Source organism: Rhagoletis zephyria, unplaced genomic scaffold (assembly GCF_001687245.7).
Source record: "Rhagoletis zephyria isolate East Lansing unplaced genomic scaffold, Rhagoletis_zephyria_1.1 Rzeph_scaffold_01498, whole genome shotgun sequence".
NCBI lineage: Eukaryota > Metazoa > Arthropoda > Insecta > Diptera > Tephritidae > Rhagoletis > Rhagoletis zephyria.
In genome coordinates, this window is record NW_016158582.1 from 94405 (window position 1) to 115322 (window position 20918).

The 20918-nt window shown below is 32.9% G+C and overlaps 1 protein-coding gene and 1 long non-coding RNA gene across 8 annotated transcripts in view; one reads left to right on the top strand and one right to left on the bottom strand.

The window, feature by feature from the left end:
- LOC108364226 (prominin-like protein) overlaps nucleotides 1–8368 on the top strand; it is a 34697-nt gene extending 26329 nt beyond the window's left edge. For 5 of the 7 annotated variants that reach the window (XM_017617818.1, XM_017617816.1, XM_017617815.1 and 2 more), the window contains 5 exons: nucleotides 1–859; nucleotides 929–1050; nucleotides 1983–2033; nucleotides 4324–4464; nucleotides 7230–8368. In XM_017617818.1, the coding sequence (XP_017473307.1) occupies nucleotides 1–859; nucleotides 929–1050; nucleotides 1983–2033; nucleotides 4324–4464; nucleotides 7230–7341 (1285 nt within the window). In that variant the 3' untranslated portion in view covers nucleotides 7342–8368. Of the gene's footprint in view, nucleotides 860–928; nucleotides 1051–1982; nucleotides 2034–4323; nucleotides 4465–4806; nucleotides 4961–7229 lie in introns of all 7 variants that reach the window. The other 2 variants (XR_001847729.1, XM_017617821.1) reach the window with 2 other exon arrangements.
- A 497-nt stretch (nucleotides 8369–8865) lies between these two features.
- LOC108364227 (uncharacterized) lies at nucleotides 8866–12276 on the bottom strand. The gene is made up of 2 exons (XR_001847730.1): nucleotides 9954–12276; nucleotides 8866–9890 (listed from the first exon to the last, which is right to left on the bottom strand). It is a non-coding gene; the product is annotated as an uncharacterized LOC108364227 (long non-coding RNA).
- Nucleotides 12277–20918: the final 8642 nt, after the last annotated feature.

Genomic DNA, 20918 nt, shown 5'->3' on the forward strand with positions numbered 1-20918 from the left:
GGACCCTCAAAACGATGAAATATTCGCTCAACTTGACAACTCTATTGACTTGAATAATGTGCTTTATCCGCCACAAAATAAGGGCAAGTTGACTTCAGGTGGTTTACCACCTTTACGCATATCACATGTGATCACCGCCTGTCAGCGTAATCAAACCATTTACGAAGTGTTGCATATACATAATCGCATCGATATACATGAAATAAATGATTACCCAGCTCAGTATAAGATCAATCAAACTTTAGATGATTTAGTTGCTGGTATTTCTTTTGACGACAGCGATGTGCTCATACTAAGTCCAGAGGATAAACAACGCATACTGAGCCTCGGCGAATCAGCATTGAAGAATTTTGATTCTGCACAATATATTGATAATCTTAACGATACAATCACCAAGTATTCATTAACCGAAATTGCTCAACAATTAAGCCAGACAGCAAATAAAATCGAAAATAGCGATGATATGAAAGATGTACGAGTTAGTTTGCGTAATCAGGCTTTGCATTTGGAGACATACGAACACAATTTGGCGATACCAATGAAAAATCAATCAGTGGAACTTATACGGCTAGCGGATGATTTGGATCATAGCCTACGCTATAAGGATCATCCATTCCACGAATCCATACCGTTGCTGGTCAATGAGATTGAACGTGCGCAGACGTTCTTCCGCGTAGATGGACGTCAGTTTGTTAGGGCAACCGCAGAAAATTTGACACACTACTTTGCAAGTGAAATAGAGAATTATTTGAGAATGGTCGTGCAGGCAGTCGAGCGGAAAATTGGCTTATGTGCGCCGTTAGCTAATGTCTACGACTCTGGTATAGTTGCACTGTGTAGTTCTGTTGTTAATCCATTGGTAAGTAGTAGCGTGCTATTGAAATTTTCGAATATGTTGTAAAACAATGAAATTTTTGCTTCTTTTAAGAATGGTTTCTGGGCTGGCGCCGCATTGTGTGTTGTGCTCTTTTTGCCCACCTTGATGGTCGCGGTCAAATTAGCAAGCTTGTACCAGAAGTCAGATCCATATCCTGGTCCACTAGTCGAATCGTAAGTGGAAACTTACCTACCTAATCCCGTAGCGCAACTAATATTTTGTTTATGATATTTTTGTATAAACATTTTAATAATATGAGTATATTTTTTACTGAAATTTTGTTTTTTATTTGGTAGATATTTTACTAACTTTCAGAAAATAAGACTTTCGCATTTTTTGTGTAGTTTATTAGCGTAATAAAGAAACATATTTTTATGCAATTAAGCATCTCTTACACCTTCCATTAACAAGCTATGTCGTAGAGGCCAAATATATTCAATTATTCCCTTAAACTGAAAAGTAGCTAAGGGCCGTCTTTCAAGTAGACTCTAAAGTTTAAAGTTTAGAGTCTAAACTGTATCGGCCCGTCAAATAAATTTTAAAAGTTACTTGAGAAACTTTTTCTGTACTGTCAAAATTTGTATGCAACATTTTTTGAGTTCCAGGCAAGGTACATTGAACAGGTAGTATCAGTATCAGATTTGACATATTTTCAAATTATATGGTCTCGAAAATGTCAAATATTTTTAATTTTTTCTCACGAAAATTATAAGTTGTTAAAATCCATTTGCTTGTGAAACCTTTTTCCATACAAAACAAGCGATTGAATAGCAGCTTTTGGAACGTTCGCCCAACTNAAAAAAAAAAGAATTGTGGGAAATATTCTTACTTTCGAATTTTGAAACCACCAATTTTTGGCAATTAAAGTAATCAAACCCCTCGCCCCTCTAAAATATTAACTGAAAAAGAGAATTGCTTTGTACTAATTTAATTCATTTTCTATTAATGAAAACATAACGCATTTAACTTTATTTGTGCATTAATTTTATTCCACGTATGCATATGTACTACATGTATTCATATCTATTTATCATTTTGCATGCTGCTTTTTTCACAATGTTTGTTGTCCTATGTATGATTAAATTTTGCAACTACCAATTTTCAGGGAGTATTTGTATGACGCATATAGTGAACGTGATCACATTCCATTGGCAAAGTAAGTGAAACGTTTCAAATATTTAACATTTTATTGACATTCACATTATTTTTAATACTTGCATATTTAGTTACGTGCTTTTTGTTCTGTATTTGCTTTTGTTTTTTTCTAAGTTTCTTATCATGCTTTGCTTGTTTCTCGTATATAATGCAGTGGTATTACTGACAGCAAGTTACAAGTTGCACACTTGTTTTCAGATATGTACATACAGTACAGTTAGCTTATAGAGTAGTTTTTACAGGTGTTTTTTTTTTTTTTAACATTGCTTTTTTAAGTGAATTAAAACAGGACGCGTAGGTAACATTTTTCTGCTTCACGCTCAGGGTGGCTTATAAAAACTCTTGACATGAAGTTGTGTGTAAAATTCCTTGGTTCCATCGCAAAATTTAATTTTTTGAATGCGCTCAATAATCGATAAAGCGTGATAAATGCGAGATTTTAATCAATAAATATTCTAGATTGCATTTCCGAAGGTTATAGAGTTTCCAAGGTTAATAATAAAAATATTTTGGCGCTGTTGTTTTCGACTTGATGTTGTTGCATAAATGCAGAGACCTAAAGTTTTACGTCGCTTCCTAACGGAAAATTAATTTTATGAGAAGCTTTCAAGGCAGAAATACACTTCAACCCTGGTCCTACGGAGTGTTAGTACGCATCTCTAGTCGCTAAATTTATGTGGTTGTAATCGATAAATTTTCGAGATTGAAAACGATAAATTATCGAGATGAAAGCCGCTACATTTTCGAGATTAAAATCGATAAATTGTCGAGATTAAACTCGTTACATTTTCGCGATTAAAATCGATAAATTTTCGAGATTAAAAACGATAAATTTTCGAAATTAAAATCTATATTTTCGAGATTAAAATCCATAAATTTTCGAGATTAAAATAAAATATTGGATTGAAATCGATACATTTTTTGATTAAAATCGATAAACTATCGAGATTGAAATCGATAAATTTTCCAGATTAAAATAGATAAATTTTCGGAATTAGAATCGATAAATTTTAAGGAATAAAACGGAGAAATTTTCTTAAAATCGATACATTTTGTAAATAACGTCAATAAACTTTCGGGATTAAAATTGATAAATTTTCGAGATTGAAATTGATAAATTTTCGTGATTTAAATGGATAAATTATCGATATTGTTATCGAAAAATTTCTTAATACTGAGTTTGATATTTTTATTAATGATTATCAATATGTACATACATAGTAAGGTTTAGCAGCCACGCACATTCCGAAATGGTCAAGACCTAAGCTACATATGTACGTATGTATGTAGGTGGAGCGACTCTAGATGAAGCATATTACTGCCGTACCCACTCATTGTGGTGGAGTGGCCAAAAAATTTTAGGTGGCGCATTATGCGCGATAAAGAGTGCTGGGTTGTACCTGGTGCTTATTGACTGAAGAATGTTGATTAACCTAACACCCTAACGTATAGACTATGATTGATTAGCATGAGAGGGACACTTAGAATTATACCGATGAAGCATCTTCCGCCGGATACTCAAAAAGATTTTGTGTTACCCAAAGGCGTTTATCAAGGTCAATTACTGCTATCGATATTTATGTATATCACTGTCAATGTTTGATAGCGATAACGTTACCCACATCGTTCCTTTGTCATTTTGATATTTACATTCACTCGAGCTCCATTTCCCATTGCATTCAAAATTCAGTCTGGCTGTGTGAGAACCCAGTGCCCGGAGCGCCATAAAAACAGCTGTGAGTCTTGTAGATCATTCTCCTATATTCTGCTATGCTCCTCCCCCTATAAACTAGGGCTTGGACAATAATATTGTTATATTTGGCAATAAGCTGGAGGAAATATGGCAGAGCCTGTGTTCCTAATAGGTTTTCTGAGAAAAATTGCGACGGTGGCATAAACTTCGCTGAATCTGGAAGTCTATATATTTTTCAATGTGAAGTTGATACAATTAGAATTTAGGAATCACGCTATCATACGCTTATTAATAATACAATTCAATCTAAACGATTATCGCTTTTAGCCATTATTTAAACTATTTATTCGATTTTTTTAATGCCGCTATTATTATTATTATTATTATTATTATTTTGCAAATATGTTTGCATTTATACTTTCACGTCTTCAGTTTCAAGCTTTTGCCTTTTGTTTTACTTTCCNCAAATATGTTTGCATTTATACTTTCACGTCTTCAGTTTCAAGCTTTTGCCGTTTATTTTACTTTCCAAAAAAAAACACAATTTTCCTAATTTATGTTCCAAGCAACTATACACTTTCAATTTAAATTTTTATAGTGGGCCAAAGAACAAGCGACGAAAGAATAAAGACCGACGTCGCGGTCGTGAATACTATGAGGAACCCGTCGCTTCTACGGCGCATGGTGTGCCACCAACTGTTGGTGTGCGTGACACTCGCTACAACGACATGGCACCCAAGTAAGTAACTATTTACATACATACATTTTTTTTCCATAACTGCTCTTTTTCAATCGAAACTTTGTTTTGCGTAAATTTAATTGTAAATTCAACGGCCATACAATTAAAATACTTATCAATAATATTGCTGCTATTTACTCGCCTACTGCTACATACTTATATAATGTTAACTCAAATGCAATTTAAATGCCAATTTACTATTATTAATTGCCTTCAACTTTTTTTATGTGCTTAATTATTGCATTGTATTTTAAATAATATTTTGAATGCTTTTATTTTTTCTAATTTTTATTTCGCAAATATATATATTTTTTCTCTTAATTTTTGTCTTAATTTTCTTAGACCTAAGTGTATTGTTGGTTCCGTTGAAACGAGGCCAAGATCATTGACGGGCGATGGTTTCTATTAGGTTAACATTTCGACTACGGTGATGATGGTGATAAGCGATGATGATGATGATGATGATGATGATGTTTATGGTGGTGTTAGTGCTGTGGTGCGTTGTTCTAATTATTTCGTACTCACACGAGCGTCCCAATCAATATGCTTCGTTAAAACTCTAACCTTTACGCTTTTCTTTTCTTTGCGCTGCTACTAACACTTATGGGGTCTCACATTTGCTTTTAAAACATTTTTTCATTTTCTTAATGCGCGTACATGTGTGTGACTGACTACCTGTAAATATTAATGTTGTACTCCAAGCCATGCTGATTCTGCACTTAAAACTAAGGAATAAGTTATCTGTATGTACGTTTTTATTATAAATTAAGATTTTAATTCGCGTAAAAAATGTTTAAATACTCATAGGGTGTTTTGCCTATTCTAGTGTGACCTAAATGTACCAATATTGGGTTAAATCAAATGACTTCCTCTGATGATTTTTTAAGCTACGAATACTTATACTAGGTTAGGTTAGGTTAGTTTAGGTGTGAGCTGTTGACTTTGATCACGGTAACCGTGCGGAATGTAGTAGAAAACGCAACGAGCATGTTTGGTGAAATTCGAGAATATCCTTGAGAAATGTCTCCGGGTCCCGAGATCGATGCCTTTTGTGGAAAAATAAAAAAGATGCCTCCAACTTCAACATGTAAATATTTGAAAGCGGTAGCTGGTAAAGAATCAGGTTCACATGTTGAAAACAACTTGAGATGGAATATTAGTAACATTATCAAGGTTTTGGTCGAAGGAGCTTGTTTCTTATACAACATTCGTAATAGAGCACCCGATTCTTTTATGATGCTATCATTAAAATACTTGAATACAGACCAAGACTTCCCCCTCTAAGGCATCAGACAAAAACTTCGCCATATTCATTAAATCTGAATATATGTAACGGAGGTTTTGTCGCATTTCTGCGTCAATACTATTTTGTTTAAAACGTTTAGCCTCTTAATTCGTGTATGTGTCTTTTCGACTTATAGGGGCTCCAAGTGTTTGTTTCTCGGAAAATGTCTCTACGGTCTTGTCAGTCTAAGCTTTAACGAGGAGCAGACTGTCGTGAGTACTATTTACTACGAAATGAAGGATTTGAGTCTGGCACTGACCTAAATTACCTCATAACTAAGCACAAAGTACCTTGGGATAGCAAACATTAGTGGAAACGCAGTTAAAGAAAGCCTCTGCGATATTGTTTGCATGTAAAAGGATGCTGTGCTGTACATGGTGATTTTTGCCGGCGGTTTCTCAACGGATATTCACGGCTATGGTTTACCTAATACTGCGTGGTTTTGTTGTGGTGGATAACGATTAAAAATAAGTGCCAAATGCTCAACTCGCATGATGCATCACCCCAAAAACCCTTCTGGAGATTTTGAAATGCCTAAATTGTTTGATGAAAATAAAACATAAATAATAAGTGATGAAAAAAAATATAAATATGGTACATCATTTTAGGAGAACCAGTCTTTTTTCTGTAGACTCGTTATGTTCTTCGCACACATCTTCCGTCTGCGAAGACTTCTTTCCACCACCACAAAAGACATTGTGGCCTAAAATCTTAGTAAAGAAACCAGTATTTGAAAAATTGTTTGTTTTCAGCTAAAGAATTTTCATGTTTACTTGTTGTGTTTACTCTTTCTTTTAACCAACTTTTGAGTGTAAACCGCGTTTTTAGCCTTATCGCTAATTACATGTGAATAAATAGTTCCCATAATTTAATATGCCAAACAAAAACTAATAGGTAAGAGCTGTTTTTTGGGTTTGCTTTATAATTTTTCGGAATATTTGATCAAGTGGAATTTGCCATAAGGCCGATTTACTCTTATTTCATTATTACCTTTTCTAGGTTAGAATTTAAATTTTTTTCTTTAACTAAAAAGTATGTTCAATCACTCTTTGCTCTTTTAACGTGAGAGTTTTTCTCTGACTAGTTTTATAATCTTTGTTTTTTACTACACCAGCATAATATTCACCTGTCTGCGAACTTCATCGTCCTCATCATTACCACCACCATCATTGCCATACATGAAATTTCTATAAAAAAAGATTTTAAAGTGTTAAATTTATAGTACATACGCACTTGTATTAACAAAACTTTGTAAGTTTACCCCAAAAGAGCTTCACAACATAAATATTCATGTTTGTTCAACAAATACATTCTAGCAGCATTTGCTATTACCACTTACGCTACCAATGTGGCCACATCATTTGTTTATGCTCCATTTTCTTGCTTTACACGTTCATTTGTATAAAAAAGCATTAAATATATGTACCTAAATAGTATATGAATATTTTTTTTTATAAATTTCACCTTTACTTGCTTGCAGACATTGGGATGGCGGCCCACCGAGATACCAAAATCCCCCAATGGCACCACCTGCATCCGAGTATGAACGCCCACCGCCATATTATTATCCGGGTGCTACGGAGCAAGACTAAGTAATACAGATTGAGATACATTTTTAAAATGTCTATAGCAAAAACAACAACCACAACAGAAACAACAAATAAATAAATAGACAACAGCGCCATAAGCAGCACTTAGAATAAAATAAAGCAACAAGAAAACATATAAAAAATAGCAGCAACAATACTCCGCAGCGTGGCTAGCAGAGCTGGAGGAGGCCGAGAAGAAGGAGGAGATGGCGTTGGCGATGCATGCAATGACGCTGAAGTGGAGAAATGGTCCCACAGAAGGGGTGTGTCTACGGCGTGTGTGGCAATAGTAGCTGCGGTGCGCAATGGCGCGCACAGCATGCGTGCTGATAGTTATTTTGGGCGCAATTTTCGAAAACGCATTTTTTCTCTTTTTTCTTTGATCTTTGAAAACTAGGAAAATTCCACATGCCACAGGCCACACACACACATTTTCTACTTCTTCAAAAATATAAACAAACAATCAAAAAAACGAAGCATATTAGCGAATCAAAAAAAATTAAACTCAAAATAGTGAAAGCAAACAATACAAATAATTTCTTGATTGCGCATAAAAATGCTGGTTTCAAAAACCGAAAAGCGTGTGCAATATAATTAAACAGACATTCTTACATACATATGTAGAAGAAATTATATTTAAAAAATGAAAGAAGAAAAACACCAGATACATGAGACAAAAAACGTAAACTAAAAAACAAAAACAAAACACAGCCATTATGCATTCTTCATTCCAGCGCCCCCATAGACACATGCAAACATACAATACATACACATATTTAGTAGATACTCGAAAAATGTTCGATAATATCTCAAGTATTTTAGTTAGTTTTATATTGAAGTGTTATTAAAAAAATAAAAAATAAAAAAAGAAAATATTATATGTGCATATGTAAAATGAGACTGTATTTGTTAGGTTTTTTTAATGAGTTGGTTAGTGAGTGCATGTCTCATTAATGATGTATGTAGTAGGTACTCACAACTTTTTCTTTCTTTTAGAAAAAAACATCACATTTGAATTTTATGCATAAAANTAAAAAAAAAAAATATTATATGTGCATATGTAAAATGAGACTGCATTTGTTAGGTTTTTTTAATGAGTTGGTTAGTGAGTGCATGTCTCATTAATGATGTATGTAGTAGGTACTCACATATTCTTCTTTCTTTTAGAAAAAAACATCACATTTGAATTTTATGCATAAAAAAAGAAGAAAAAATCAAGTATTCATAAATTTAATAAATCCATTTCTTATCTGTATGTGTACACCATTCGATTTATTGCAAATGTTTGTTAGATTTTAAATATACAATATATATATATTTATGTATACATAAATGTACATGCAAATAAATAATTTTAATTGTGAAAAGAAAGAAAACCATTTATAATGAAATGTACGAATTTTTTTTAAATATTAAAACCAAATGTTTTTTTTTTCTTATTGTTTTTACATACTTACAAGCAAATCAAATAGAGTTAAAAATTTAGTCTAGCATTGAATTTTGCTTTAAGTTGGAAATTTTTTACAAGTATATATATATTTTTTTTAATTCCATGCAACCTTAATTGCTCACCAAGCTGCTGAGCTAAAATATGAGTTGTGTATTTTTGCAACGATTTTGTCACAAAAATTATATGTATGTAGTTTCTTAAGAAATGCAGCGGCAAGAATATCGTTAACAAGTTTTTGCAGCAGCCTAGAAGCAATAAGTTGGCAATGTGGCAAGTAAATATTACAAAATTAAAAAAATAATAAAAATGTTGTATTGAAAATTTTGCTGGTATATGAAAAATCGAAAATTAAAAATACATAAGTAACTAGCATAGCGATAATAAATAAATAAAAAATAATAAATGAGAATTAAAAATAACCAAACAAGCATGGTTGGCCAAGTAGCTTTTGTTGGTTGGTTCTTCAAGCAGTAAATGAAAGATATACTTCTAAAAATGCTTCAATTTTACTGTATGTTTAGATAATAGTAACGCAAACATATATATTGATCTAATGATACCATATAAGATATAAAAGAAATTGCATTTTTAGAATACGAAGACGGTGAGGTGAGGAGGCTCGAATGCGAGCAGTAAGTTGAAATTTTTAAAAAGAAATTATATGAGGAAAAAAGAAACAGCAAACGATATAATAAAAATTAATATGCATAACCAAAAGAGATAATGTATTTGATTCATAAAGAAAACTATGAATAACCTTTAATAAAAGAAATGTTAAAACAAAAATTAGCTGAATGTGAAGTCATATGTATGTACTAAGTAGGTTAAATGTAATCTGAAGTAGGCCGTAAGTCTCCAGAGTGGAGTAGAACGCGAGTAACTCGTTTGTTATGTGGTTTTTCTATTAAATTTACTGATGTTAAAAGTTTTGAAATTCATTAGTGGGACTATTTCTTATTTGCTGACTTTTTAGAGTGTAACTATGTATGTCTAGATTTTCGAAAAACCTTCTACTTTGTTGCTGAATCATTTTCTCACTTTCTAGAGAAGCTAAAGCTTGGCTTTATAACATTTACTCGTATTTCATACAAGTATTCAAGGGCTTTTCATAAGAATATTTGGCGATAATTTTTAGACTATTGTTTTTCAAGCTTTCACTTGGGACCAAATTTTCATATATCCTCCGATATATATACACCGATTAGGTGTTATTTCAGAGTGGCATAGCATCTCGAAAATCGGTTGAAAAAGTGAGAAGCATGCTATTTAAAAGTGACCAATCGATTCCTTCTTTTCTTCATACCAACAAGTTCTGCTTATACAACGTTTCAAAACTAACGGAGCTAAGCAGGAAAAACTGTATTATATTATGTGAAATAAAGTCGCCTCCGTAATCAATTCCACATTTTTCGCAATTCAAAAGGGAAAAGTTTGAGGTAATTGTCTGTCATATACACTAAAATTTTGGTACAGCCTTTTGAATGGCTTCTACGTCCGCAGGGATAAATATATTTTAGCGAATAAGCTGAAGTCACAGGCAGGCAAATCTGGGCCGTGATCGAATGATTGATTACTCGTTGAGTATCGAATGTAATAGCTCGTTTCTCTTCAATACAATTTGTGTTGAAAAAGCGGACTCGTGATTGCGTTCTGTTACCTGAAAGTGAAAATTTGAACCGAATTTCATGCGATCACGGATGCCCCGACTCAGGCGCAGCATTTACTGCCGTCCCCAATTCTGCACTTTGAAGCTTATTTTCAATATCGTATTGAAACCCCCACATTTCGTACCAGTCACAATTTAAATGAGTAAGTTTTGGTATTTCCGGGCTCTTTAATGATCCCTGATCAGGGATGACCGTAATCAGGCAAATGAGTAATTAATTGAAAAAAAGGCTCAATTTTCATCATCATTCAAGTAATTTCGAAGAATAAAAATCTATTCTTCATTCAAGTAATTTCGAATGCTGAATAAATTTTCATTCATAATCGAATAACTTCAAATAACGTGTAAATAAAAAATGTATTCGTCATTCGAAATTACTTGAATGAAGAATACAAATTTATTCGTTATTTAAACAGAAAAATTATGAATAAAGTGTTATTTTTTATTTGAATAATAATCAATTAAAAAACACCTATCCCTGGTCCTGATGTTGAATTTTGAGCAAGTTTTGCTCGTACTGACACCCTAACTTCACTTCCAATCAAGCAAAAGCCCCAAAATTGTATTTGGAAATATCGGTAAAGCATATACATACATCTCCAATGCGCAATCTTACTAATATATATATATGAAAAACGCGAACTGAAAAACCAGTCGGAGATTTACATCCTTATTCCCTAATCTGCTCTAACCAAGGATCACACGATTTGTAAATTTTTACAGCAGTGTGTTTCTAGAAATCACATATGTATGTATGGGCCTAGAAATATGCAACGTGAAAGCGGATTCATCACCCATGCAAACAGGGCCAAAGATCTTGCGTATAATAATTCTCTCGAAAGTCCCAAAGCCTTCTTACTTTTGTTCGACGTTGTACACGTTTCTGCACAGCATAAAATGCGGGGCTAGATGAGAGATTTGTAGACCGTGATTTATTATTCACCGAGAGAGGGCGCCTGTTGGCAAAAGTAACTCTCCTTTTTTTATTGTTATTCAGTATTAGTGCTGGATCCTAAGTACACAACGTTATTCACAACTCCCGGAACAGGAGTGGTTGCACGCACCTCTAATCAATCAGCCACCCAGCCAGAATTAATAATGCTAATGTAATCGCGTTACTATCTGCTAGGAATCAAAGTAAATGTTTTAGCAAAAATGCTTCGAAAAATTCTCACTACGAACGGCACGAAGCTTAAGCGTTTAGCCTAAAAGTATTCTAGGTGATTTTCTTCTGAGCATCTTCTCCCCACAAATTCTTTGTTATAAATAGTCCCACTATTAAAATCAAGTTTTTGCGGCATAGTTTTAGGCGAGTAGTTAAGACAATAGTCATGCGATGAGTTTTGTCATGGGCGGAAACAAACGATATCAAAACGGTTGGAAAGTTTGAAAAGTTTTGAAGGATTAATCGATCGAGGTTGTCGAAAGAAAACAAGAGATTACGAAAAAATGTTCTTTCAGTTCCCCAAGATTTTAGTCGGACTTGATTTAAAAATTTTTTTTCTATACAAAAATTAAAATAAAAAAATAGTATCAAAAGTTCCAATTAAAAATTATTCCAACCAATTACCAAAGCAAATGAAACGAGTTAATCGTTAGCAGCCCTGATACATATGTATGTAGAAGTTAAATAAAATAATATTGATGCGAATGATGTTGTAAGGTTTTAAACTGCCATTTAAATAAAAATATATATTACAATACAAAAAAAAAATAGAATATGTAGAATAGATTTTGTCCAAGGAAAGTTGTAAAAATATATGACAAACACGAACCCATGAGAAAAATGCATTTTAAATAAAAGAAACGTTGTATATTAATTATTATATATAAATATTATTAAACACAATTGCATGCAGTACATGTATGTATGTATATGCACGTACATATATTTGCAAAACACATACACACAATTTATGTATGGATATTTATATGCTAAAAGATTAAGCTAAATAAATTGATGATAAAAGCAAAAATTTTAGATACTTAATAATAAAAAAAATTCATTTATAGCCATGTTTACTTTTCTTAAAGTTCAAAACCGACCTTTACATAAACTTTGGTATGCTCAGATCAAAATTAATCTTATGAATGTTCGAGGTTTATTAACTTTACAATAAAATATATACATACATACATACATAATTATTGATATTATTATAGTAAAACATTGGCTGACCGCCGAATGCATTTAAATTTTTTTACATACGAATTAAGCCCATCTTTTAGGCGCATATATATATATTTTTTTTTACTTCTAACAGAATCAGTTATTTTATAGTATAAATTACAGAAAATAAAATAAAAAATAGTTTACTTATAATTTAAAAATTTGTTTAGTTAGCTTTCTCTAATAAATCTTTACTTTAGTTATATTAAACATTTTCGTATCCTTACCTTAATAAATAACACTAAGAAGTTGGTATTAAATAAATTCTGCAAATGAAGAAGATCTAGTGTAAAAGTTTTCACATAATAAACTCATATACTCACTTAAATACAATACAAATTTAGCTACTTGAAATCACTCTCAACAATCTCTAAAGCAAATCATTCGTATAAGAGTTATGCACTTAAAAGAAAACAATTCCATACTATGTAGTATGTATGAAGGAGAAGAAAATCTAAAGTGAAGTGCGGAAAATATAAACGCAAGCAAGCAAAATGTCTCGTAATTGTTGAAATTAAATTACGCTAATGCAAACAATATTAGTACTAAATTATGCAAGAAGAAGAACAAAAGATAAGACGAAATAAAAATTGCGCAGAGAAATCATTTAGACGGCAATTACATAAATGACGCAAAATAGAAAATCAAACACACATACATAAATACATTCATAAATATGTAATTCTAATTCTAATAAAGTAACAAAAGTAAGATGAATTACGATGTAATCACCAACATACATACATACATACATACATACAAGAATGTAATAGAGAAAGTAATATAAAAATCGATATAACATCAACCGTTCGGGTACATATGAATGTGCAAGAGTGGAACGAAATCATAACAATTACAAATAAAGTTTCAAACTACCAAAATGTGTTTAGAGTTTTTACTGTTATTGACAGGGACGGAAAATTGTCATTGTTTTTTTAATTTTAACCAAAAAAATCAACTTGTAATCGTCTAAAAACAATTTTAATTTAACTCACGTATTTGTGTTCGTACGTTCTACTGTAATTTACAATAATTTTTATTTTTCGAATTTAATCAATAAAGATTAAAAATAATAATTAATTTTTGATTTTTATTTTTTCGATCAAAACTAATGATTATTTGATGATTTTTATTTTTTCGCGCAAAGATAATAATTATTATTGAGTTTTATTTTTTCACTTAAGAATAATGATCATTCAAAATACTCAAAAGCTATACCAGCGTGATTTCCGACGTGTTCTGTACAGAGGTAGCGACACCCTAATAAAAGGATTAAGTCCCAAAATTTTCAGGTAAAAATTTTAGTGGATTGCGTCTGTATGGCCTTTTCTATTTTATAAATAATCATTATTTTTAAGAAGAAAAATAAAACTCAATAATAATTTTTATTTTTGAGTGGAAAAATAAAAATCATAAAATAATCATTAAAAATCAAATAATAATTATTTCCGTTGAGCGAAAACATAAAACTCAATAATAATTATTATTTTTAAGCGAAAAAAAATCATAAAATAATGATTTAATGATTAAATTATTTTACTCATAATGATTACCGTCCCTGGTTATTGATTTGAATAGCTAGTGTCCAACCTCTTAAGCCTTAAAATTTGCAATTCAATTTTGTTGTATTGAAAATCCCTAACCACTTTGTTAAGATTGGAACAACATTAGTTAAGTAATTGAATTTTAACGGTGCTTTGAAAATCAATTATACAAAGTCGCATCCATCGGACTACGACAATACTTTTGCGATCTTAAAACGGGGTTTTGAATCGCATACTACTAGGTACATCTTTTTTGTCTTTTTTTTATGTCGAAACCTATCGTCTATCGGTCAAAAGAATACATTTGTACCATGTCCCAAAAAATCTGAAAAAGACAGAAAAAGACCACGATCTTGCTATGTTAGAACGTCCTCTTGAGTAAGCAAATGGCCAGCTGAGAAAATTCCATCTCATCTTACTCGAAATACCTACATACGAAAATCGGAGTGCGAAACGATTTTAAGTCGTACCGTATGGGTTGCTAATGGACACTTCCTGGTCAGAGTACTTATCAGCACTGAGTATTGAAGCGCAGCCAGCTGCAGAAGTGCCAGTGGTCGCCTATCAGCCAGAAGGACTGGGCAGCTTTGCAAGTCGGGGCTTCTGCCCAACACTCGGGAGAGCCGACTATAAGACCATTTGTTCAGGAGTAGTCCACAGGAACTTCTACACCCTCAATATCAATAGCGATGACCTGCCCAGCGAATTCATCCGCCAGGCATTTTCCTACAATACTGGTACAGTTGCATGCAGACATTTCCCGAGACCTGATGTGCCACTCGAAATACAAAAGAGAAACATGTTAGTACACTTATCACCTTAGCTAGTTTTCTTAGTTCGTTGACCACATCGAATTACCGAGCTAAGTACGTACATATTTACTACGAAAAATGAAGCTAATCGAAATCGAACGCTAATGCCTTCAACTGTGACGAAATTTTTATTTTTTTTTTGATTGATTTACCGCTTTTGTTTTGCATGTCCGTTATTGGTATTTAAACTGCATAAACGTAAATAATTTCGTATGTCTTTGCTGGCTGATTGAGCATATGAGTAAATATATATGTATTTACTTATGATCGCATGCAGAGCGAGCCTTTAGGTTGTGTGCCGTGACATTAGCCATCAATATGCAACATTTGTACTGAGGAAAGAGTAAACTAGAAAGTACTTTCACTTACATTCTCCTTCGTACAAATCTATGTACATACGGACGGCAAAGCTAGGAATAAATACGCAGCGTGTGTAGTGGGAGTTGGAGTTTCACTTAAACAAGATGCAACACAGTGAAATATTAAACAGAAATGGTTTTTTTTGTTTATTTTATATTCACAAAATTTTCGCCTTGCAATCCCTCTAACTTTTATTTGTGGTATTTACATACATACATACATACACATATATGAGCGTTGGTGCATGTTTGAGCTGTTAAAGTTACAAGTAATTATATTGCATTTAATTTTACGCTAATGCGCATTCACTTAACATCCAAAGGAAGTAGAGCATTGAATTTCACATTTCACGGTTTATGCTCAATAATACCCAACTCCGATGTGTGTGTTTATATGTGTGTGTGTGTGTTGTGGCATTTTGAGGCGCATTAACAATTATAAATATTTGCGGAGATATAATGCGTGTTGGTTTGCTTAATTTGTATGCAGAGCTAGGAAGTTGTGTGTGCCACAAGTGAAAGCATCATAAAAATAGTGCTAATCGTTTTGTCTTAATTAATTTCTTTTGTATCAAAACAAAGTAGTGAAACTTAGATGAGATATGCAGGCAATTCTAAGGTAATTTAAGAAATGAAGTGGGTTTGGTGCAGCACAACAAGTTCATTTCCGCAATGCTTGGCTAGAATATTTGAATTAGGTGGGAAGTAGGTTTAGGCGTTATGCCCAGGGTTTAGGTTTAGACTTTAACGTGTAAATTCCGGCATTGCATCCACTAATTAGCCCATAAAAATCTATAGAACGATGCTTTGTAGCTCTGCTTTAGTTCAAACTGAAAGCAATTATATTTTAGGTCATAAGACATATTGTCGTTATACATATACATATGTATATTAGACTGCATCACCAAAAAAAGTTAAGGTTTTTCCGCCAGGATTAAAAAATTTATTCTATTTTATTTAAGCGGTCCGATTTGAAAATACCCCCAAAAATGGAGTTATGAATAAAAACAGTTTCTAAAAGAACTTTTTGAAAAAAGTACCCTCAGATGGTGAAACAGATTAGGCTTAAAAAATCTGCATAAAAATATTTAAAAAGCTTTTCAACGGAATCGTAATATTGAGGTTTTTGATGCTGTTTTTTTTATTTTTGATTTACGAAAAACTTAAATAACTGGGCCAAAACCATTCTGATTTAGACTAATGGGATCTCGGTAGAAAGGTATTTTCCCACTATTTTTATTTATGTGCAAAAAAAGTCATTCGTGTCCCAATTTTTTTTAAAATACCAACACATCTTAATTCAACTTTGAATAATGTTCGTTCATCCTACCTTTCTCTTTCATCCTTTGAATGAGCTTATTAGCAAAGAAATAAAAAGGGTGATATCTCACAAAAAAAATCTTTAAGAAATTATTTTTATTCATAAAAACTCAATTTTTGGAGGTCCAGCGCGCTTAAATCTTAATATTTTTCTGAAATATTTTGGTGGACATCTTAAAATATAATAGATTTTATAATTCCAATGGAAAAACAGTACCGATTTTTTTTTTGTATGGCGAGTGATGCAGTCTAATGTATATGTATATGCCATAAAAATATATCTGTTTAAAGATGGGTTAAACAAATTGACCTATAACTGATTTAAATGGTTTTTAAGTCCTTTTTGAATCCAGCTGTAAATGCATGAAAACGCATAAATGTCTCGAGCATATCATGGTGAACTATCCTTTTCTAATCCCAGAACACACAGTATTGACCACATACCACATAACACAGAATCCAGTAACAGTGGCAAATGAGGACCTTCCAAATACATCTAACTAACTGTGAAGAAGCCTATGACCTCCGATCCGTACAAGGTTCCAATGGCAGATGTTTGGATGTCCGACATATCAAAGGGCACAGCGAGATGTAGGCCTGCGCCGATCACCCCTCACAGCGGTTGTTAAAAACACTGCTCATAGTATGTAGTCAGCTGCTAAAAAGTAAGTAAGGGGTCAGATTAGTGAACATCATTATCAGTACCTATCTACAATTTATGATAATCCTTTCAAGCCAGGCTATAAGGAGCAGTATGGCTTTGGGAGGGGAAACTCTGCCACAACCGACCATCCTTGCGGCCTTAATCCGCAAACTTTGCGGAACTTCCTTGACAAGGAAAACGAGCGCGAGGCTGAAGACGGTCTCCTAGGGGACCGAGTGAATCAGGGAACTAATATAGAGTTATCCCCGTGCTAGGAGGCGATTTTAAAGGCATAGAAATAAGCCGAACTTTGAAGAACGTCAGGGAATATAAAAAGAATGAGAGATGAAAAGTTCTGAGCTCTTGAAGACAAAATTTCTTGGGACACTGCATATAAGGACGCGATGTCTAACGCCGGAAAACCTCTGCAACAAGAATGACACAGTTTATTGACATCCATATAATAGACTTTGCTGACGACATAGCCAACACTGCAATTGTCGAGCGGAATAAACAAATGAATCTTTGCGAACAGGAAACAGGTGCGATTACACCGTGTGGCCGTCAAGTTTTCATACAAAAAAAAAATCAAATTAAATATATGGGTTAAATATAGTAAAACTGCGTTTAAGTTTTTTCCTCTGACGTCAGGATTTTTATTAAAAGGACTTTGATATTTCAAAAATATGATTAATAAAAAAATTATTTAAAAATTCAGTACAATGTAGAATAACTATATCGAGCCCTAACCTCCAAAATATCGTAAGCGTCATTTTTTTCAAAATTTTCTTTTTGATGCAGAAATATTCCTAGAGCATCTAGACGCATTTCTGCATCAAAAATAAAATTTTGAAAAAAATGTCGCTTACGTTATTTTGGCGGTTCGGGCTCGATATGGTTATCAAATTAAAGAGAAAACTCTGTGAATTGAAAAAGTTTAAATGTTTCGATGCATAAGAACGAATAGGTATTGAAAATGTGCTTTTCAAATTTTATTCTTGAAAATCCTTGAACATTTTCAGTATATATTTTTGAAAAAAATATATATATGTTGGGGACTAATATATAAATGACCACATCCTCGAACTTCGTCCTTCTAACTTTATTATTGTTTTTGTCGCACGGTGTTAGCGGTCAAAAGGAGCTTAATACAGTAAGCTTCATAGTCGGCAGCCATCTGTCATCACTACAGATTCGCACCTGATGATGACATAAGCCCATTAGCGCACACAAGGGGTGGGTTTTGGGGTTCAAACCCCCCCTAAAGCTAATAACCTCAAATACAAACTGTATCTTAAAGCTAAGAATCCAGCTCTCAAGGAAATCATAAGAAATATTTATTATAATTTCTGTTGCTTGATAAAAGCGCTTTGCTTTTGCTGTAAATTTTCATGAGAAAATAATATACGACCATTTTTTTCTTGAGAGTTGCAAACTGGTTTAAGAAATTTTGGTAGAAGAAAATTTCTTTTCCATTTCTTGTCCGTCGTTTTATATGAATTTTTCGTTTTTCTTAAGAGTTCAGATAATTTTTTCGGTATTCGAAATATTAAAAAATGTGAAATCGTGAAAAATCACCATCTCTATCGAAAACCAGAAACCAGAAATCGAAAAAATTAACATAAAAGTGTAAAAATTTCTTGGAATCAATAAATTTATTTTTACTGACTCTTTTTTAAAATTTTTTGTTAGGTACTTTTGAAAGTTGAGCGCATTTTGAGTTTATAGAACTTTTTATTAAGCAAGTAGTTTTTAAGGAAAGAACACAACCGACTTCAATTCTCATATACAAATTTACGTGTACCGTTAATTTCTTCATGATCCAATCATCGGATCTAAACCAAATTACGGGACGACCCTTGAGGTGTCATCTTTCCAATAAAAAAAGAATTATTGAAATCGGTTCACGTGGTCCCAGGTTATGTATTCCGACGAATTGATAACCTCCCCTTTTTTTGAAGTCGGTTAAAAATGTTTGAGTTCTGTTAATCTTATGTAAATAAAGTGCAGTTTATGAATTTTATACCGTTTATTTATTTATTACATACTGTACATAAAACTTGCATAAATGTATTTCAAAGAACGTATTATCTGAAGAGAATTTTCAGTATATTCCGGTGATATATTTTCAGAAATATAAAACCCCCCCTAAAATATATTCCTGGGGGCGCCCCTGCATAAGGCGGTGCAGTAATATTTGATCCAGGGCTGAAAGACGAGATACAGCCCCGGGTAAGTAAAGATGGAGTTATACGAAGAAGCATTGGAAGAGGTTCCCCGGGCGGGGAATTTTACAAGAGGAGGTTTAGTATGTTAATTTCACACACTGCCGAGTTTTGTGGTTAGGTTTTGGATGCCTTCTCTTTAAACTAATACATAGCAAATTTGAATTGTTTTATATCTAGTAAAATAATTTACTAGTATGCGCTGGGTAAGCTACACTTTATTTACCAGGCAATGATACCTAGTAAAGCGGGTAAATTTCTATGGAATTTTATAACACCAATGTATGTAAATATGTGTGAGTTTCTATACTCAGATGCCGATAATATTCTATTTTCAGGTGAACACTCTCACAATCGCAGCTACATAAAAAAACAGACAGATATCAAAAACTATACGGCTAATGACATTACATATCAGTTGTAACAATCAGATACGTGAAACCATGTATCGAGCCCCAACCGCCAAAAGGGCGTAAGCGACAAAAAGTAAATTTTTCAGTAGGCGTTTCTCTTCTTTTATTAACACGGCAATTACTGTAGGTACTGATGTGGTGGTTTCATTGGCCATCTTTTTTGCCGTCACAAAAAAAAGATATATTAGAAAATAAAAATAAAAATTGTTTGCATTAACAAAAACCATTTTGACGCCTTTAACTCATTTCTTTTATTCTTGTTATTAAGAAAACAACTCTTCAACAAAAATACATACGTTATTGATTGAAATACTATTTCTCTATAAAAACTAATGGTGGTTTGATGATTGATGTTAAGCAGTGTTTGCATTGTTCAACTTTGCGTTCAAGATTTGCCTTAAACTCAACGCAGGGTTGCACGAAAAAAAAGTTGAATGGCTAAAAATATGAAAATATGAAAAAATATCAAAATATTCGCCCTAAAAAGGCGTTTGCATTGTTCAACTTTGCCTTCAACTTTTGCTTAAACGGCCTTTCAAACTAATCGCTTTCGACAAAGTTGGTCGCCAGCCATTCAACTTTTTTTTTGTGCAACCCTGCGTTGAATTGAACGCAAATGTTGAACTGAAAGTTAAACAATGCAAACACTGCTTTACACTTAACCCAGTAAAAGTGCATGTTTTGCCTATTTATCCTTATCGGGCTCACGCATTTCATAATATTGTCATTTTAAGCAATCTTCTGCTGTTCAGGGCAACCATCTCCCCTAACCAAACATCAAAGGGCAGAGGATGAGCCCTTTTTTGCCTTATTGGAGTGCAATATTTTAAGAAATGAATACAGAATTTTCCTCTTCTACTAACTCTTCAGAAAAATCGGTGTGGCCTTTAGTTAAGCTCTGCAATAACCAAGTATTTTAACACCATATACATGTAAATATTATATTTTCATACTATTGATTAAAAAATCCTTATCTAC